Below are 18,024 nucleotides of genomic sequence, written 5' to 3'. Positions count from 1 at the left end.
CACATTGATTATGTGAGATATTTTCTGGGGCTTTCATACCAATGACATGCTGAATAGGGGGAAGATGGTATTTGCTTATGTATACTCATTATTAGCAGGTTCAGGATGAATATAAATCAGCAGAAGGGCATTTTAAAAGGTATTAGATACATGCAACCCTTACTTTAAAGCTTTAAACAGATATGCCTTGGCTTTAATGCCTTAAACAGTATTAAAATCACTTCCTTTATAATACTTCTATCACCCACAATTGGCAGCTTCTAGAAAAGGTGCCTACACAAAAGGTTTTTGCTAGGAGCATGTTTGTGCTAATGGCTTATTACCCCACGTATATTGTGTTTTGGTTTCTTTTGCAGTGTACTGAAGTGAACAATAAACAGGTTTGGTCTGTATCATTGGGGTGAAGGGAGACAAATGTATTTAAGTGAATATGTAATTCGCTTTTTATCTAAAGTGGTATTTAAAAAGAATAAAAACACTGCTTGTATATACAGTACACACTTTGCTTTCTGGAGTTTGAGTTGTTAAATCTTATGCTTTATTGAAACCACAACATCTCCAATGCCAGCTTATAGGATTTGGAAGGATTTTTTTATTCATTAAACAACAAAATGGCTAAATTGATAATTTAGTCTGACAACAGCAGCACAGTTGAAGCTTTCAGAAGAATCAGTTAAATGTATAAAATTATACCCAGCAATCACTACAGACCTTCATTTTTTGACAAGATTTGTTCTCAGTACAGATGACTGTAAACTACCTACTGCTGAGAAAATTATAAGAAGCTGCTGCATATTATGCTGAAAAAGCCTTTAAAATACTTTGTCTGTACAAGCTAAACCTTACCAGTCCCCACTGTTTTTCACAATCTTCCTTCTCGCTGACCACTTACTTTTACTTCTATTTTCCTTACAGCAATTAAGTACACTGACGGGGTGGGTGTGTGTTTTTCTGAGGATAAGTTTTTAAGCATTTAGGGAGGAAAAATGTGCGTGAAATAAACCAGAAAATGTATTAAGCAACATGAAAGTATAATTATAAAAGTCAACTTTCAGCCTCAGTCACTGCTTCTCCAGAGCCCAGGCAGTTTTGATTCAGCTCCAGTAACAGAAGATAAGAGACACTGTATGTTTGGCTAGCAGTTGGTAGAGGGTCTTTCTAAAATTGAAAAGTCATGATTTGATTGTTTGCACGTCACCAGGTGGGCTAGAAAACAGCAATGTAAGAACTGTGTTTTAGTTTTTGCTTAAGATGTCAGTTTACTTTGATTTAGGATTCATAGGGAGAGGATATAGTAAAAAAAGATGATGCTGGTGAAAGTGGTTTTGGCTGACAGAGTAGACCAAGTTGAACAATGGTCATTAGTAGAACATTTCCTCATAAGCAGACAGAACACTGTCACAAGCAGCAATGGAAACAACAAACGAGGGGAAACAATTATAAAGAAAATGAAGAGGTAGGTTCAGGCTTCAATCAAATAGATCAATAAAGCTCCCAAGGAAGGCTCAGAACATTGCCTTTCATAGTTTAGGATTATTAAATGTTTGTTACATATTTTAATTTCCAATTTATTTTAACTATGCAAAATGGAATACTGCACACTTCTATGTATTCCAGGTTTTTTTCCTTGAGCCTACTCCCCAGTTCAGCCTAATTATTTCTGTATCCTATATGCAATACTTTTATAAAGGTGTGTGAGATACATAAATATCCCAGAGCTCACACACATATACATATATGCGAGCCACTTTTCCTTCACTTATGCTCCTCAAGCCATACTCTTCATTTATTCTTCATACACAGCTGAATAGTGGTATCAGGAGACTGCTATTAAATTTCTAATACTAAAAGAAGTTGGTTGCTTTCAATTCTACTGCAAAAGTCTTCACTGGCTTATTAACTGTTCTCAGTTTGTTTCTCCCTCACTTCTATGGCTGACTTGAGTTTATGAAAGCAACCGTCTACCAGACATTTTGAAAATGCTCTCCTTTTCCCAGATTAAGCTAATGCTACTAGTAATATTTTGCTTATATAGCTCTTGTCACCTGAAGAGCCCAATACGCTTTACAAAAGCAGTGTAAGTATTATCCCCATTTGACAGATGGGGCACATGAGGCACCAAGAAGTTAAGTGACTTGACTTGGGTCACAGCAAGTCAAGGACAAGAAGAAAAGTGTTCTTCGAGACATACTGTCCAGATACAATTTGAATTGTGAGGGAACTTTGTGTGTGCTCGTGTCCAAGGCCTCCTCTTAGCTAATGAAAGGACTGTGGCATAAGCACACATAATTTCCTCCTCAGTGATAATGTGCATCTGGACAATTGCTCAAAGGAGAACCCATGGTTTTTTTTAAATCCCAACCCTGCTCTGACTCCTAGATTAGAGGTCCCCAAGCAATGGTCTGTGGAGAACTGGCAAATAGCTCATCTAGTTTCTCACCGAAAGATACAGTGCAGTTTGGAGGGGGGGTGGTGATGAAATGAAGAGCTAAAGACAGAATGATTAATTATTTTTCCTAACAGGACAAAATACTTATTGCACTGGAAAGAATACATAAATACAAATGATTGCCTAATATTACTTTCTGTGTAAACAAGTGCTATAGTGACTGCGGGGGTGGGGGTTGTGTGGCCAAATGGGAGTGGGGAAATGATTGTGTGATCACAAATGGGAGGTTAGGTGGTCCACAAGAAAAAAATTCTCAGTTATGATGTAGACCTGCACTGGAATTTTCTCCTTTGCTCCCTATTGAATTAGAAAGAACAATGACCATTAGTGTTCTTCAGGCTATAGATCACTGAAAATTTAGGGAGCAATCTTACTTGTAAACTCAGTTTGTGTCCAAACAAAAGCCACATTATAATAATGCACACTCTCTCTCAGATTGCCAGGTTTGAAACATCAGATGTCAGAGTTAAAAATCCATCTCTAAATTCATCCACTGTGCAGTCTACTCAGAGCTGCAAATAGAGGAATTACCTACTGTGCTATAAAACTTCCTTCCCCATTCCCAGGAAGAACACTGTGGAAGCTGCAGAACCGAGAGGGAGTGGGAAGAGCAAAGGACATAATTTACACTGTGCACAAGTAAACTGTATTAACGTGCCCTTTGCTTTGTGTGTATGACATTCTTAAGTGTAAAAGGCAGCATATGAGACAGTACTTCATAAATACTGGCTATTTTTCCAGTGAGCTATAGTGCCAGAAAGAAAAGAATATATTTAGCCAATTTGTTAAATCCCATCCTCCGAGTAGACGTAATATAATTAAACTCCGTCTGGACTATGATCACCTATGGACCACTGATGAAACAATCTTATGGCTTTAAAGTGTAGGTCCAGATTGTCCTGTTACTGACAATGGTTTTCCCTCCCACTGTCAGCAAGCATGTGAAGATGATTCATTTGCCATTACTGACCAGACAAACCCATTTGAGGCTGTGATGAACAGCATAAGCGGCACCTGGTAAAAATGTGGCATCTCCTGCTTTCTATAAGGATAGTCAAATGTTTTGTCCCAGCAACAAATGCATTCAGTTTTTTTTTCAGTACAGTACCTGTTAGGATTGGTTGCCGGTGACAAGTCACCTTCAAAATATCAGCTTTCTCTAATGTAAGAAGACCCTATAAGTGAAGCTGCTCTTAGTGCTTTCTAAACTCACTGTTTTCCAAAGAACTATTTAAGACACAGCCAACTCTCCATGGAAGTTTAGGGTTAAGTCTTGAGGCTAAAAAAAAAACTAAAGCAATCCCAAATTCTAAGAATTGTGATTTTAAAAAAAGATCTCTGCACAAGAGCAGGTGTCACTTTTTTCCAAATTAAAACAACCTCAGAAAATATATTTATAAACATATATTACAAGATACCCAAAGGCACTGGGTTCCATTACGGCCTAATTTCCAGCTTAATTAAAAATTGAACTAATTTTGAATGCCAAAGGAGCTAAAAGCAGCACCCAAAAAGCATTAGTTTTTGCACATTTTAAAACATGTCCATAAACAGCCAAACTTATTTCTCAACATTTTTGTAGGAAAATAAAAGTGCTCTTTGAGGAAACTTATGCAATTAAACAGCTGAGGCTTAACCCCTGAAAAATAGAGGCTTATACAGAAGTGCTGATAGACCCTTAACCATAGCATCATTAGCAGTGGTTCCTGCTAGAATTATTATTTTTTTAAATAGTTTTAATGCAAATAGTATTTTTAAGCTCTAAGTGTAGCATAATGTTGGGATTTGCTCTTTAATTTTTTTTCTTTTTTTACTAGAAAGATACAGCTCATTTAAAATAGCTGGTAAATACAGAAAGCATAAATATACAGTAAGTTTAGACACTGATTGTACTAAATGCAACAATACAAAGAAGCAAACAAGAACACAAATGGTAACACAATAAAACTGTATTACATTTGTGCTTCAAATATTACAATACATTATATACAATAGTCCAAAATAAACATCTCATGCCAAGTGACACAAAAAGAAAAAAAAAAACAATAGCAAGCAAAAAATCCAGCAGTATATACAGTACCTTTTTAATAAACATTCAACTCTGAACTGGAGCAATTTTCACTACATACATACGCAGTCCGCCTTTTATTCCACGCAACCATCCTGTTTCTCTATATCTACGCTATTCAGTAGGTTCCTGTGTCATTTCTTATATACATGTTGGGCAAAAAAGATAAAAGAACATAGTGCTTTATATTCTTAATGATGTGGCATCAGATCAGCGAACCTGGGGTGCATAACCTTCTTTCATTAAGCCTTCCTCATAGTCTGTCTGGCACAGAATCATGTTGTTCTTTAGGAAAAATTTGTCTCCAACGCAAAATCTGAAAAAAAAAAAAGAGAGAGAGAGAGAGGAAAAGGTTGCATTTAGAATAAACTGTTGTGATATTAAAGCCAAAGGCTGTACCACAAGCAGGCACAATTGCGTTGTAGGAACAATGCAGCTTGCATCTGTTGTCTGTGTTGTAGTGTTTTGGGAAAAAAAACATACGGAAAAGCCCCACTATGAAATTGCTGTTATCAGAATGTATTGCACACCTTATACAAAATTCAGTTCACACAAGTGATTTTACTCCCCTAGCCAAGGACTTCATCCAAAATCCACTGAAGACCATGGGAGGAGTCTTGGATAGCAGCTGCATAGATAAAACAGAATAATATCCAAGTCCAGTGAGTTGAATGAAAAGCAACTGTAGTTCTGCCACACAAATCAGAGAGGGGCAAAAAGTGATCATAGGCTTCCGAATGCTTAATTCTTTAACATTTTTTATAAATATTATACAAATAATATCTTTAATGTCTCATAAAATAATACACGTTATAAAGACCAAACACTGTATAGCAGTCGACTGTTCTGTCAGTCCATCTATGTCTGTGTTTGGATGGGGGGGGCGCACACACACACACACAGGGGGGCACACACACACACACACACACGTGTGTATTTATATACATGCACACACACAATACAGATTTTGCTGGAGGAATCAACCATAAATTTAGTTACTAAAAAAAGACTTTCTTCCCATTTTGTAATATATCAGGACGCATATCCTAGTTTTCTAATAAGTGTCTCAGAACTATTTTACTGCTAATAACACGACACTATTATTTGATTTGATTTTCTGAAATGGATGGAAAAAGCATGGTGACACTGGTGGGCTGTCAAGCTTCAGACTTAATTAAAACAACATCTTCAAACTAAGCAATCCGTGTTTGTGTGCTTATCAGATTGTTAATAGACCACATTTTATATACAAAGTGAAGTGTTTTTTAAAGGCCCCAGGCAACAACTCCGAGGGGCCCAGTGTACAGAAAAAAGTTCCACTAATGACTGATTGGGCATCCAGGTCACAACCCTTTTGTTTATGGCAAACTCTCCAGGAATAAAATGTGTTGGGAGCCACTGCTCACGCTGTTGCAATTAAATAAAGAAAGTAACCCAAACGAACCTGTTAGCACTGATGTGGATAAAGGAAATCAGTTTCCACCACCTAATTATGCATCTTGTGATATGAATTATTGTTCAGTGTTTAACCGATCATAATGTTCTTTTTTGTATAATTTCCAAACAGTGACATCTTGAACACAGTTAGGGTCAGATATAAATGCTTGTGTTGTTTATGGTAGATTTAACTATAGCGTAGCTATGGGAATAGCTGTATATGTATTTAATTGTAACAATTTAACCTTCAAATAGTGGTGTCTGCTGTAGCTGACCCAGTAAAACTACATATAATTACACAAGTTGACCCACATGACCCTTGATAGTGGTCTCTCTTTATCAGATAGTCAATTTCTAATGATGGTCAAGCAGAAATTTTAGTGAATTGTCACAGATTAAATTGTGTATTGAAAGCAGCCCTTTAATGTTTTGTGAAGTTGGAGTTTTAAATGAGTAGCAGTTGGACTGATTTACATTTGTAAAGATTGGAATACTAGACAAACAGTGAACCCATTTATTTTCCAACCGGGTAGCTTTGGAAATTTATCCTTATGCTAGCTAAATAGATAGAGGGAAAATAGCGTAATAAAAAAGTGGATTGAAAAGAATTAGCTTTGCTCTTAAAGGAAAACTGGTTTATTTGTTGATTTTTTTTCTTTGGGATTACTGCCTGCTGATGATGATGATTGAAAATACAGATTATGGAATGGTCCTCAAATCTTCAAGTTACTTATGGTCAAAACTATTTTATATGATTTACAGTTCTTCTTGCAACTCTGCTATACTTAATTCAAGTGGCAGCAGAATGTTTTGAGTAGATCAGTTGAAAAGGAGAGTTGTTGAAATGAATGACTGTAGTCTCTTGTCAGGTTACTCCATTTGCCAAAGCATTCCCGCTCTCCCCACACCCTTCTAAAACTTAATTACACTCCGCAGTGAACTTTTTGCCTTAGAACAAGATATAACAGGAGGAGCTGCTGTCACATAGGGGATGTCTGATATTGGCATACAAGTGGGTTTCTAAAGAAAATAATGTTTTAATGGGGGGGAGGAAATTAATCTACATTTGCCAAGAGATAAGTATTTATGCTGTTGATAAAACAAATAAGGTTATAAACAAAATATCCTACTTAAGTCCCTCGCTGTCCAAACAGCTGTTGATGGACATAGGAGACAGAACTTCAGTACACAAGTGCTTACCACTTGAAGAGTGTAAGCAGCAAGCAGTCATTCTCCGTGGGTCAGCCACTAAAAGGAAATATGGCCACATTTGCTTGGCTAGCAGAATGCACTACCACAAAACCGTCCAGGTCTATTTCTTTGTGGTCCAATGTAATACGGAGGTTACAATAATAATTCAGTTAAAATATTTAATAGAGAGAAAACCCATTGCTAAGCACAGCTTACTTAAATTGCATCGTTTGCACATTCCTTTTCCTTGTAGCTTTTGCTGTTTCCTTCCAAGCTGACAAAATCCTCTTGCTATTCTATTTTGTCTTTCAGTCCCAAAGGCACGGGAAGCATAACTTGAAATGAGTGCACAGTTGTGTTCTAGGAGGAAGTTAGCACATGCTTCCTGAACGCTCTAGACCAGAGATGGCCAACCTGCGGCATGCGTGCCACAAGTAGCATGGCCAGCCTCTGTGGGTGGCATGAGGCAGAGTAGGGTAGGGACAGGCAGCACAGTGGCAGGCAGGGCAGGGTGCATAAAGCAGGAGCAGATCAGGAGGGTAAAGGTGATCACGGTGGCATTTGGGGAATGTGTAGGACTAATTTGTAACATGCCTGCCAAAAAGGTTGCCCACCCCCCACTCTAAATACCGACGTGCTCCATTACATTCCCCTTTAGCCATATTAATGAGTTGGACCCAGTGACACACTGTGTCCCATGCAAAATCATGACTAGTTTACTATTTATCCTTTTGGAGAAACTTTTGATATTTGAGATACTGAATTCAATTCTGTGCTGAGTTGCAAATTTGTACAAATTTGGTTATGAACCTGTTTGCAAGGGGGTGTGGAAGTGGAGGCTTTGCTTCTCAGAGTTAAATCAGTTAATTTGGTTTTAATGACAGAGAGGTAAATACTCTATGAAAGCTGCATTTACACTCAGTGATGCTTTGTTCCAATATTTTAGCAGAGCCAAAGAAAAAGAATCAGTTGATTATATGAAAAATTAAGCTCCTCCTACAATTCTAAACTTTTGACCCTAAAAAATAGATCTATAATCTTCTAGTTTAGGCCAGGAGTCAAGTGCCAAAATTCTTGTGAAATTTTCTAGACCAGTTTTGCAGACTAATTTATTGCTGAGGGGATAATTAGTTATTCTCTCCTACATCCCTGAAATGTGACCCAGAAACAGTAGAATCTGGGACACAATATCTCAGTCAAGCATGGAAGTAGAAGGGTTTCCATATTAAAGGACAAGTAGGTTGGAAGTGTAAAATGAGGCAAGGCTGCTACCATTTGGCTGGTGCTATACAGTGTTTTCTTTTTTGAATCCTTGTGCAATTCATTTAATAAAAATGCAAAGTGGAACAGGAAAATTATACAGTGGGCAGGTTTAACATGCCAGATCAGACTTACTGGCCATAAATTGATGATAATATTTCGGACTTGCCTATAACTTTAGTGGGATGACCATTCTAATTAACCTCTATCTCAGAACTCTTGTCATATTTTAAAATGGCAAAAGGAAGGCTATTTATATTATGAAATGACCTCTGCTATCCACTTTGGTTGAAAAGAGGCGTGCTGGGGTATCACACAAACTATAAACCTGTGTTCCAAGAAATGGTCATTACATTTAGCACTGAGTGATTTTATAGTTCCCTGCCATCTTTCCTGTAGCAGCCATTAAAGGCTGCATAATACAGTGCTGAGGTTATCTGAAGAGAAAGGGAGAAATACTGCTTGAAACAAAGATGGCTGTGTGGAAAGCTCCTCCTATAGTAGTAATCTAGTGGCTTTGATATGGTGAGAAGTAGGAAACAAGACATAGATCTTGTTACCGGATCCTGTCAAAGGCTGTTTTCTAGCGTATCTAATTTGTGACTGAGGTTATATGGCTTCAGTGATAAATGATACAATATATGCTAAGACCTATGCAAATATTAACTTAGTGCAGCCCAAGAAGATGCATTTCATTTTGGTATGCTTTTTAAAACTATCAAAAGTTTGTTTGGTTTGAAAAAAAAAAAAAGGTGCTTAAACTGTACTCTCCATAAAAATAATTATAGTTAATGAATACTATCACCACCGAGATCCTGGGTACTTAAAGGATGCATTAGGAATCTAATGCTTTAGTTAGAAACAGACATAATTTTATAGTGAGGACAATAGCTATGTTCAATACAAACAAAAGCAACTTGGTAGTGGTGTAATGTAGGCCTCTGAGCTTTCTGTGATTCCACATGAAAGTGTTTACTGGTATAGAGAGAGAATAACTTGAATGAAAGTGAGCCACGTAAGCTAATGGCCACATGTTAACAAAAAGATATGTTCCAAAAGGAGCAAAAGGAAGTAAGGCTAGGCTTAATGTCATTTGGGAATGTGTCACAGGAGTGGTAAAGTATATTTCAAACTGCTCTACTAAAGAGGACAGAAATTATCGAGGAAGTAATGAAGTGAGATGGAGTCTATTTTGTCAGGCTGCTTAAGAGAAACTGAGAGAAAAAGGGAGACAGAAACTTCATGGAGTACGAGACCTGAATGAGTGAGATCAGCAGGCCTAGCCCAGAATGTCAAGCACAGATATGCCTCAAACCAGAATTCAAAGTTTTCAACTTAAATATTACCTGTCACACACCTGTATTGCTGGTCAATGTTTGGGGAGAATTAATCTGTGGTATGGAACTTCACAAGTTCATTTTATTTTTGCTTCTATTTCTCATGTTGAAAAATGCTGTTTGGTAGAAACTAGCCTGGAGCAATTGATTGTTCTGGGGCTACTGCTGAGGTGAGGTGAACAAGCCTTTTATTCTGAGATGTTAAAAACTGTACTGAGACATGGTAGAGGACACATGAACAATTACATTGATTGTCACTAAATCACACTGACCACAGAATCCTCAAGGGATGGAAGATACTAAAAATTCATGCTTTGTTACTAAACTTTTGGGAGAGAGGAAATATGCAATGTGGCAACTGAACATCTGGCCATATTCTCAGAGGCCCTAAGGTACTCATACCCCTAAAAAAGAGAAGAGGGCAAGAAAGGAATGAAAGAAGTGGCACAGAAAATGGCAAAGCAAAAAAATGTTATTTAAATCAAGCACGAATCTGTCAAATTGTGGAAAGCTAGCCTCACAGAGGCCAATCAAAAGAAGTAGATAAACTGAAAGGTAGCTAAACCTTAAACCTTAAGGGGAAGTTAGACCCTGATATAGTAAAGTCCACTTAAGTTAAAGTGTTCTCTTGTCATCAAAGAGCTTTGGATGAGACCTCTGAAGACCAAGGAGTCAAAGACAAGGTAAAGCTTAATGATAAGGTTTATTCTGAGCAATTCTTCAGACCTTCTATAAAGCAAGCCTGGGACAGCAAGCTGGATGAACAGGAGCCCACTTAATACTCTTCAGAGGGGAGCAATGTTAAGATCCCTACCCCCAAGGTTGTGAACCAACTAAGGAGGTTGGGTGAAATAATTTTTACCCTTATGTTAACCAGCCAGACTTCCAAAAGGGAAGAGTTGTAAATAAAATATACACTGTGTTTGTTCTACTTAATGAGGAAACCAAGGCAGCAACCAAGCTCAATGCTTTATTAGATAAAACACATTTGTTGGGCTACCAGGGAATAAAGGGAATAATTAAGGAGAATAAGGATATAGTGAATAAACTAAATGATTTCACAAAACTTTTCAGCACACAGGATGTTGTAGGAACACTTCTCCTAGTTGTTTTGATAACAAAAATGAAGTGTTATTTTATAGGGTCAAAATAGCAGACAATAGAAAACCATGAAAAATTAAAGTTAAGCCAGTATAAAGCGAAAAGAACTGAAGGAACATAGGAATAAAGCAAGTCAGCTACAAAGAAATATGTGTAGCAAACATTGTACCTCTTCTTTATGTCACTTATGATGGCAAAAGTTAATAGTAAATTGCCTCAAGGATCCATGTAACGTGGCTTAATATGTTCATTAGTGAACTGGGAAAGAGCTTGAATAGTGATGGGGCAACATTTGCAGATGACACAAAATTATTTAGATCCATCAAGCCTGAAGAAGCCTGAAGAACTTCAGAGGGACTGAAAAAAACTAAACAAATTATCAGATGATATTCAATGTTATCAGATGCAAGTGATGCCTTGCATACTAAAGATATATACACTTGTTCTAAGATCTAAAACAAAGCAGAAGTTAAATTTATTTTACGCTTCTGGCTTAAGATGAAAAGGAAAAACAGGAAGAAGGATGTTTTGGTAAGTGTCTACCATAGACAACCAAGCCAGAGGTAGTTAAGGCTGTTTTTAAGAAATCAACTGAAATGTAGAAATCACAAGACTTTTGGGAACATTATCTTCCATGATATGAGCTGGGAAGGTAATAGAGCAGTACACAGACAGGCTAGCAAATTCTTAAGTTGTTAGGGACAATTATTGGTAGTGAGTGTGGAGAAACCAATGCAGGGGGTAGGCTGTTCTCAATTTGACTCTTAAATAATAGTGAAGAACTGGTTGAGAATCTGAAGGTGCAAGGCAAATAAGGTCACAGTGATCATTAAAAGACAGAGTTTGTGATCCCAAGAAAAGGAAGAAACAATAGTAGAATAAAAATATTGAACTTGAGTAAAAAACAAGGCTGAGTACAGAGTAAGAGCATGTAGGGATAAAATCCAAAAGGTTAAGGCTTAAAGTGAAATACAGCTAGCCAGAGATATAAAAAAAATAACAGAAAGTAATAAGTCTATTAGAAATAAGAGGAAGGCCAAGGAAAGCGTAGGTTCCTTACTGAAGGGGAAGGGGAGGCTAATAATGGGTGATGTAGAGAATGCTGAAGTGTTTAACGCTTTTTTTTACTTTAGCCTTCACAAAAAGGGTCAATTATGAGGTGACGAACACAATTACTATCAAGGATGGAGAGACGGGTACTTGGCCTAGAGTAGGAAAAGAGCAAGTTTCTTAGATAAGCTATTTTTTTTTCACACCAGCAAAGCCTGAGGAGTTCCTCCTCAGATTCCTCCTACAGTTCCTCATAAATTGGCTAAAATTATCAGTAGAGCCAGTGGATATTTTCTATAGAACTCATATAGTTCAGGTAAGATCCTAAGTCTGAAAAACATCAAATACAGTGCCACTTTTTTTTAAAAAAAAGGAAAATGAAGACCCAGAGAATTAAAGAATCAATTAGTCAAACTTCAATATCTTCATTAATGATTTGGAGTGTGGGACTGAGTGCATATTTAGTAAAAATCTGCAGATGACATCAAGCTGTGTGGGGCAGCCACCTTTCAGAAGACTGAATAGAATTTTAACTCAACACTGATAAACTGATAACATGATCTCAAATGAAAAGGATGAAATTTGATAAGAAGTGCAATGTGTTACACCAAGGAAAAAGCACACGAACAAATACAAATTGGTGAATGACTGACTAGGTTGCAATACTGCACAAAAGGACCTTGGGGTTATCCATTATCTGTGTGATTTTGCTTGACTGACTGGTTGGTTTGGTTTGACTTTAGACTCAGGGTTACAGTGTAGCAGAAGCTGAATATAAACCAACAACTTAATATCGCAAAAAGCTAATATTAAGCAGGAATACACTAACAGATGTTTTGTGTGTAAGTCATACAAAGTGATTCTTCTGTTCACCCCGATGGGGCTTTACTTAGGCCACTCTTTACAGTTTGGGCACCACATGTCAAGAAAGACGCAAATAAATTGGAAAGCCCAGAGGAGAGCGAGAAAAATTATTAGTGGCTCTGAAAACATGACATATGATGTTGGAACAATTATAATTACGAAAATGAAAGAAACAAGTTTGAAGGGGGATTTGATGAGACTTCAAATAGAAAAAAAAGTTATAGAAAGGATGGCAATCAATTATTTTCTGTGCCAACAGAAAATAAGACAAGAAGCAATGGCCTTAAATTGCAACAGGAGAGACTTAGGTTACGTAATAGGAAGAACTTTCCACCTGTGAGTGTGGTTAAGTACTGGAACCAATTACCTAGACAGATTGTGGAATCCTCATTAATCAAAGTGTTTAAGTGTAAGTTAAAAAAGTGTTCTTCTGGGATGTTTTGGACAGGGGTGACTCTACCTGAAGCAGGGCTTTGGACTTCACAACCTTCTGAGGTCCATTTCAGTCTTGTTTTTATGATTTTGTACAATTCAAATTGAACCTTTCAGGTTCTAAGTAACTCTGTTCCTTTAAGAAAAAAACTGGGTATAGCTCTATAGAAACTACTTCTCAATTCACAGCAGCAATCGAAAACTAAAATGTTACCACATGTCAAGAATGGTATATATTAATATGTAAGTTACAACAGTACTTTAAATAGAAACTCGTGCAAGAACACACAGAATCTGCCTCAAAAAGCTGATAATTTAATGGGACTAAAATCAAATCAAACCAAACCAACTAGCCATCCAAACCAACCCAACCCCACAGACAATGGATACAAGAAGAGATAAAATAGATAACTGACACACTTGTTTGATATGTGTTACTTCTGGTATAAACTTCTGCATGTAGCGCATGTGTGCGTGCATGCACGCCTCTGTGTGTGTGTGTGTGTTTGTTTAAATAACATGCTGATCTTAAAGCATATCATACTAATGATAGTAAAAGTCATCAGTCATACTTGAATGAAAAGAACAGGCCTAGTGATTTCGCTTAAAAACAGTATTTCACAGACCTGGGATAAACAAAGAAGGAAGGAACAGAATTTTAGTCACAATAAAAATTAACAGCTATGGCAATCGAAGACTGAGTTGCTTAATATAATAAGGAGAGAAGGGTTATGATGACAGAAATGTAGAGAATAACTAATGGTAAGAGGAAATCAATCTAGCACTCCTATTTTTCTTAGCAGGCTAAGAGAAAAGGAGCATAACAAAAAAAGAATTTCAAAAAAATTACAACTACTATTTCTTCAAATAAGAAATGCCCAATCAGCAGTAGTTATTGACAAAAGATATCAAGAGCACAGAGGGAAGGGCTACCAATTAGGGTTCATGTAATAATAACAAAAGAAAAGCATAAACCATTACTCTTCAGGGCATAAAGCTTAGCCACAGATTAACAAAATAATAAAAAAAAATTACCTTATGCACAAGTTATTTTATTAATGTCCATTATTAGTAAATTGATTAATAGCCTCCAGACACCTTGATCGAGGCTGGACCAGACAGCGTAATGTGATACTATATATGAAATTCTTTGAGACATGATACCAGCAACTGACTAGACTTGTGGGTGCATGGTTTGTTAGATATGGTAACTCCTGTGTTCTATGTCTAAGGCTTGGACTGGAGTGTCCCACCTAATAAAAGTGTCAGTGGGTACCGTTTGCCCAAAGCACAAGAAAAACCTCAAGTCCAAATGAGAGACTACACTGAAAGCTTAGAGATGAGACATACAATAACATCAAAGCTGACCTGTATTAGACCACTACTAAAGCACTCAATTTAAAAATCAGTTGCAGTACACATTTCTAATCGAGAGATAAGTTGTCCAAGATCATCAGTCTGGTATTCATACTATGAAGACATTTTAGTTTACATTTACGGTGATAAAAAGGATACTAACAATGATTCTTTTAAGTTTTTTTGGAGGATACATTCTCCAATCAAACCTATTAGTACCACTACCAACATAAAACATCTTTTGTATTCAGGGTAACAAAAATTGTCTGCTTTGCTTGACTGATGAAGATTAGCTGACTTCTTCCATTAAAGAAGTTTGTCTTGTATGGGCTGAAGTGACAAGACAATAACTAAGTGCTAATTGTGCATAACCAACACTAAAGATATGCAGCCCCATTATGGCATGTAATAAATGAAGCGGACAACAGAAATATATTAGGCACTTTAATAATGATCCCAGAATAGTCGTTCACAGCAATAGGGACAGGAAAGGTTTAAGAATCTGAACTTAGGAGCGTGTGTGTCTTACTTGGGTGGTTCAACTGGTTGAGTAGCCTTTAGTTTGAATACAGCCTTTTAGTTCTGTGGTGAGACAAAATTGATATAGGACTTGTAAATAGCATTCTAACCTATAATTACTTTGTGTTATTATATAGTTTAAGCAATGGCTATTATTTGTTTGATATTTTAATTTTGCATGAAAAGTGATGAAAAAGGTCAATTTAGCTTTTTTTAGAGTGCAATTGTAGTATGCTATATTTTAGCAGCTATTTATTTAATGTTGCTCTAAAAATGCTTGCTTTTTTATTTTAATAATTACAGTAGTATGGGATGATACAATATAGGGCGAGGGCATGATTTATGTAAGACTAGATTTACCTTTGTTGAATACTGTTTTAGAATATGGTAAATTCTTGTTATTACCGCCCCCAAAATCTTTTACCTTCAGTGGTTTTTTATACTAAATGTAAAAGAAGTGCAAGCTCTAAATCATAGTGCTAAAACATCAAGCAATATAAGATGTGCAACAAATAGTACATGTGAATTAAATCTTTAATTTCCAAGGGTGATATTCTGGCCCAGAAGAAATCAGTGACAAAACAAACTTCTTCCATAAGCATAAGCATAGGATTCCACACCAGGGAAATAGATTAAGATTTTTAAAAAGGACTAAAGCCATGCAATTCAATTCACAAGGTTTAGAAATATGGCTTGGGATTCCAACACTGATATATAACAACAGAGAGAGGTAGGCAGCCATGTTAGCCTGAAGTTAGGCAGAACGTAGGACACACTGGCACCTTACAGACTATAGACTAACCTGTTCAGAGAAGCTGTTGTAGGCTTAGCCCGTGAAAGCTCATGCCTCTTTGAATGAATTAGTATACAAAGAATAGTGGAGTACAACATATAGTGTCTCAGTAATTCAAATGATGATAGGAACACTAACAGAAAGAAACAGATTGTAGTTTAAAGTAAATTTAATTGACAAAGCAGAGGAATTTAAATAAAATGGATGCAATAATGATAAATGATGCAGCCAAGGATCTTGGGAGTACTTTATAAATATTAATTAATTAAGCTTGATGGACAGCCTTGAGAAGGAGAAGTATCGTTATTCTTATTTATTGATGAGGGGATTGAGGCACAAAAAGTTCAAGTGACTTGGCCAAGGTCACACAGGTGCCCGTGGCAATGGTAAGGAAATAATTCAGGTTTGATTCCCAGTCTTGAGTTTCAAGAGGAAGACAATGATTCCTTTCTCTTGTAAATATACATAAATACACATTTTATTTCATAGCCTATGGAATAAAACCAGGGAGCCCTCTTACCTCTGGTTACAAAGCTGACATGCAAAACAGTCCAGATGGTAAACATTGTCCTTGGCTCTCATCACCATCTCAAAAGCAGGTATGAGCTTACTGCAGGCAGCACAGTTTCCTGTAACGCCAAATAACCTGAAGACACACAAAAGAGAGACAGTCCAGGAAATGGTTAACGGACAAGAAAAAAAAAATCACCCTTATACTTATGTTCTTCAGCTTTATAAAAAATGTGCGACTGTCATTCAACTTCCCAGCAAACCTTGCTTTGGAAAGGCTGATGTTCAGCAGTGCACGAGTGTTCATGTAACAATTCCATTTGAAGCCATTTGCTGATAAAGTGCTATAACACTGGAAAGCTTTATAAAACAGTAGCAGAATAATATTGTACCTTGTGAAGTAATTTTTATGCTGGTTATATACATAAATATTCTTCTTTGGTACATATTTAGTTGACCTTTCTTGATGAAAGAAACATCTTGTTCAAGCAAACAAGGAAATGGCAAATACATTAGGAATGTTACATAACCATAAGTAAGCAGAGGTCAGCCAGTCTGAATACGTAGTAAGAGCCTTCTGCTTGGACTGTACTGTAAATACGAGAGCCACATAACCTTGGCCTCAATGCTATTTATTATTAAAACACATTTTAGCTAGAAAGAAATAACACTTGAAAAAGGCAATATTCTTCGCATTTTTGACATCTAGTGCTAAAAGCTTTACCATTATTATTAAAAGAACATTTTATGAACAAGTCATTTAAATCGTCAGAAAGCATTAGCGGTTCATGCACCTTACAACCCTTTACCATAGTTATAGCTATGATTATGTTATTCAGGTAGCACATTAAAGTAAATGAGGCTGTAAACTATATATAGCCACATCAGGAGTGGAGGTATAATATGCTGTAAGAACAATTTGAAATGGCATTTTTACCAGACTAATATATTAAAAAAAACTTTTAAAGAATTCTCTTTGTTAAAGATTTCTTGATACTTTTCAAGCAAACACATTACAAACAACTACACATATGCATGCTTTTGTAACATAGGAGGATTATAATGAACAAGAAAAAATACTTTCACTAGACATACCAGCAATCTTTGAAACCAAGTTTGTTTAAACTACTTAATAGTTGTGAGGGATTATTAAAAGTAATGCTCTGTCTGTGCTTAGCGGTTAATGCTGTTTTTAGCTATGAAACAAACTAGATGAAAACGCCACATCTGCCAGTTTTCTTTTTTCCTCAACATCAGGCTGACAGCAGAAAAATATAATGGCTCTCAAGGGAAACACCAAATTAAAAGCAGATCTAAACTAATGAATTCAAAGGTGTTCTGTAGAAAATTCAGTTTGGTAACATAAAAATGAATGCACTTTTTAAATCACATCCCTCCATTTTACTGAATTTCACAAGTTACCAACAAGTCTACTTAATTTCAATTCTTTTTCCCTTCTGCTTCCACTTACGATGTACTTTTTGCATAAAACATGTATGTTTATTTTAAAGTTCTGAACCATTTCCTACTGTCTGAAGTGTTGGTTACCACAATTACCTGAAGGAGCTTTTTGAGTCAAGGAATATCAAGTCTTTTTTTCATTCTTCTCTTGTTATCTTATTCAAACCCACTGCAACTTCATTTCTATAAATTGCCA

At 36.5% G+C, this 18,024-nt stretch overlaps 1 protein-coding gene across 9 annotated transcripts in view; it reads right to left on the bottom strand.

Moving 5' to 3' along the window:
* Positions 1-576: 576 nt before the first annotated feature.
* LMO3 (LIM domain only 3) overlaps positions 577-18,024 on the bottom strand; it is a 78,372-nt gene continuing 60,924 nt past the window's right edge. For 8 of the 9 annotated variants that reach the window (XM_019544492.1, XM_019544490.1, XM_019544486.1 and 5 more), the window contains 2 exons: positions 16,378-16,503; positions 577-4,833 (listed from right to left, as the gene is read on the bottom strand). In XM_019544492.1, the coding sequence (XP_019400037.1) occupies positions 4,728-4,833; positions 16,378-16,503 (232 nt within the window). In that variant the 3' untranslated portion in view covers positions 577-4,727. Of the gene's footprint in view, positions 4,834-15,074; positions 15,128-16,377; positions 16,504-18,024 lie in introns of all 9 variants that reach the window. The other variant, XM_019544493.1, reaches the window with a different exon arrangement.

The sequence above is a fragment of the Crocodylus porosus genome, unplaced genomic scaffold (genome assembly GCF_001723895.1).
Source record: "Crocodylus porosus isolate Cpor-Errol unplaced genomic scaffold, CroPor_comp1, whole genome shotgun sequence".
Lineage (NCBI taxonomy): Eukaryota > Metazoa > Chordata > Crocodylia > Crocodylidae > Crocodylus > Crocodylus porosus.
Note: the sequence above shows the minus strand (reverse complement) of the source record. Positions and strands in the feature narration are given on the sequence as shown.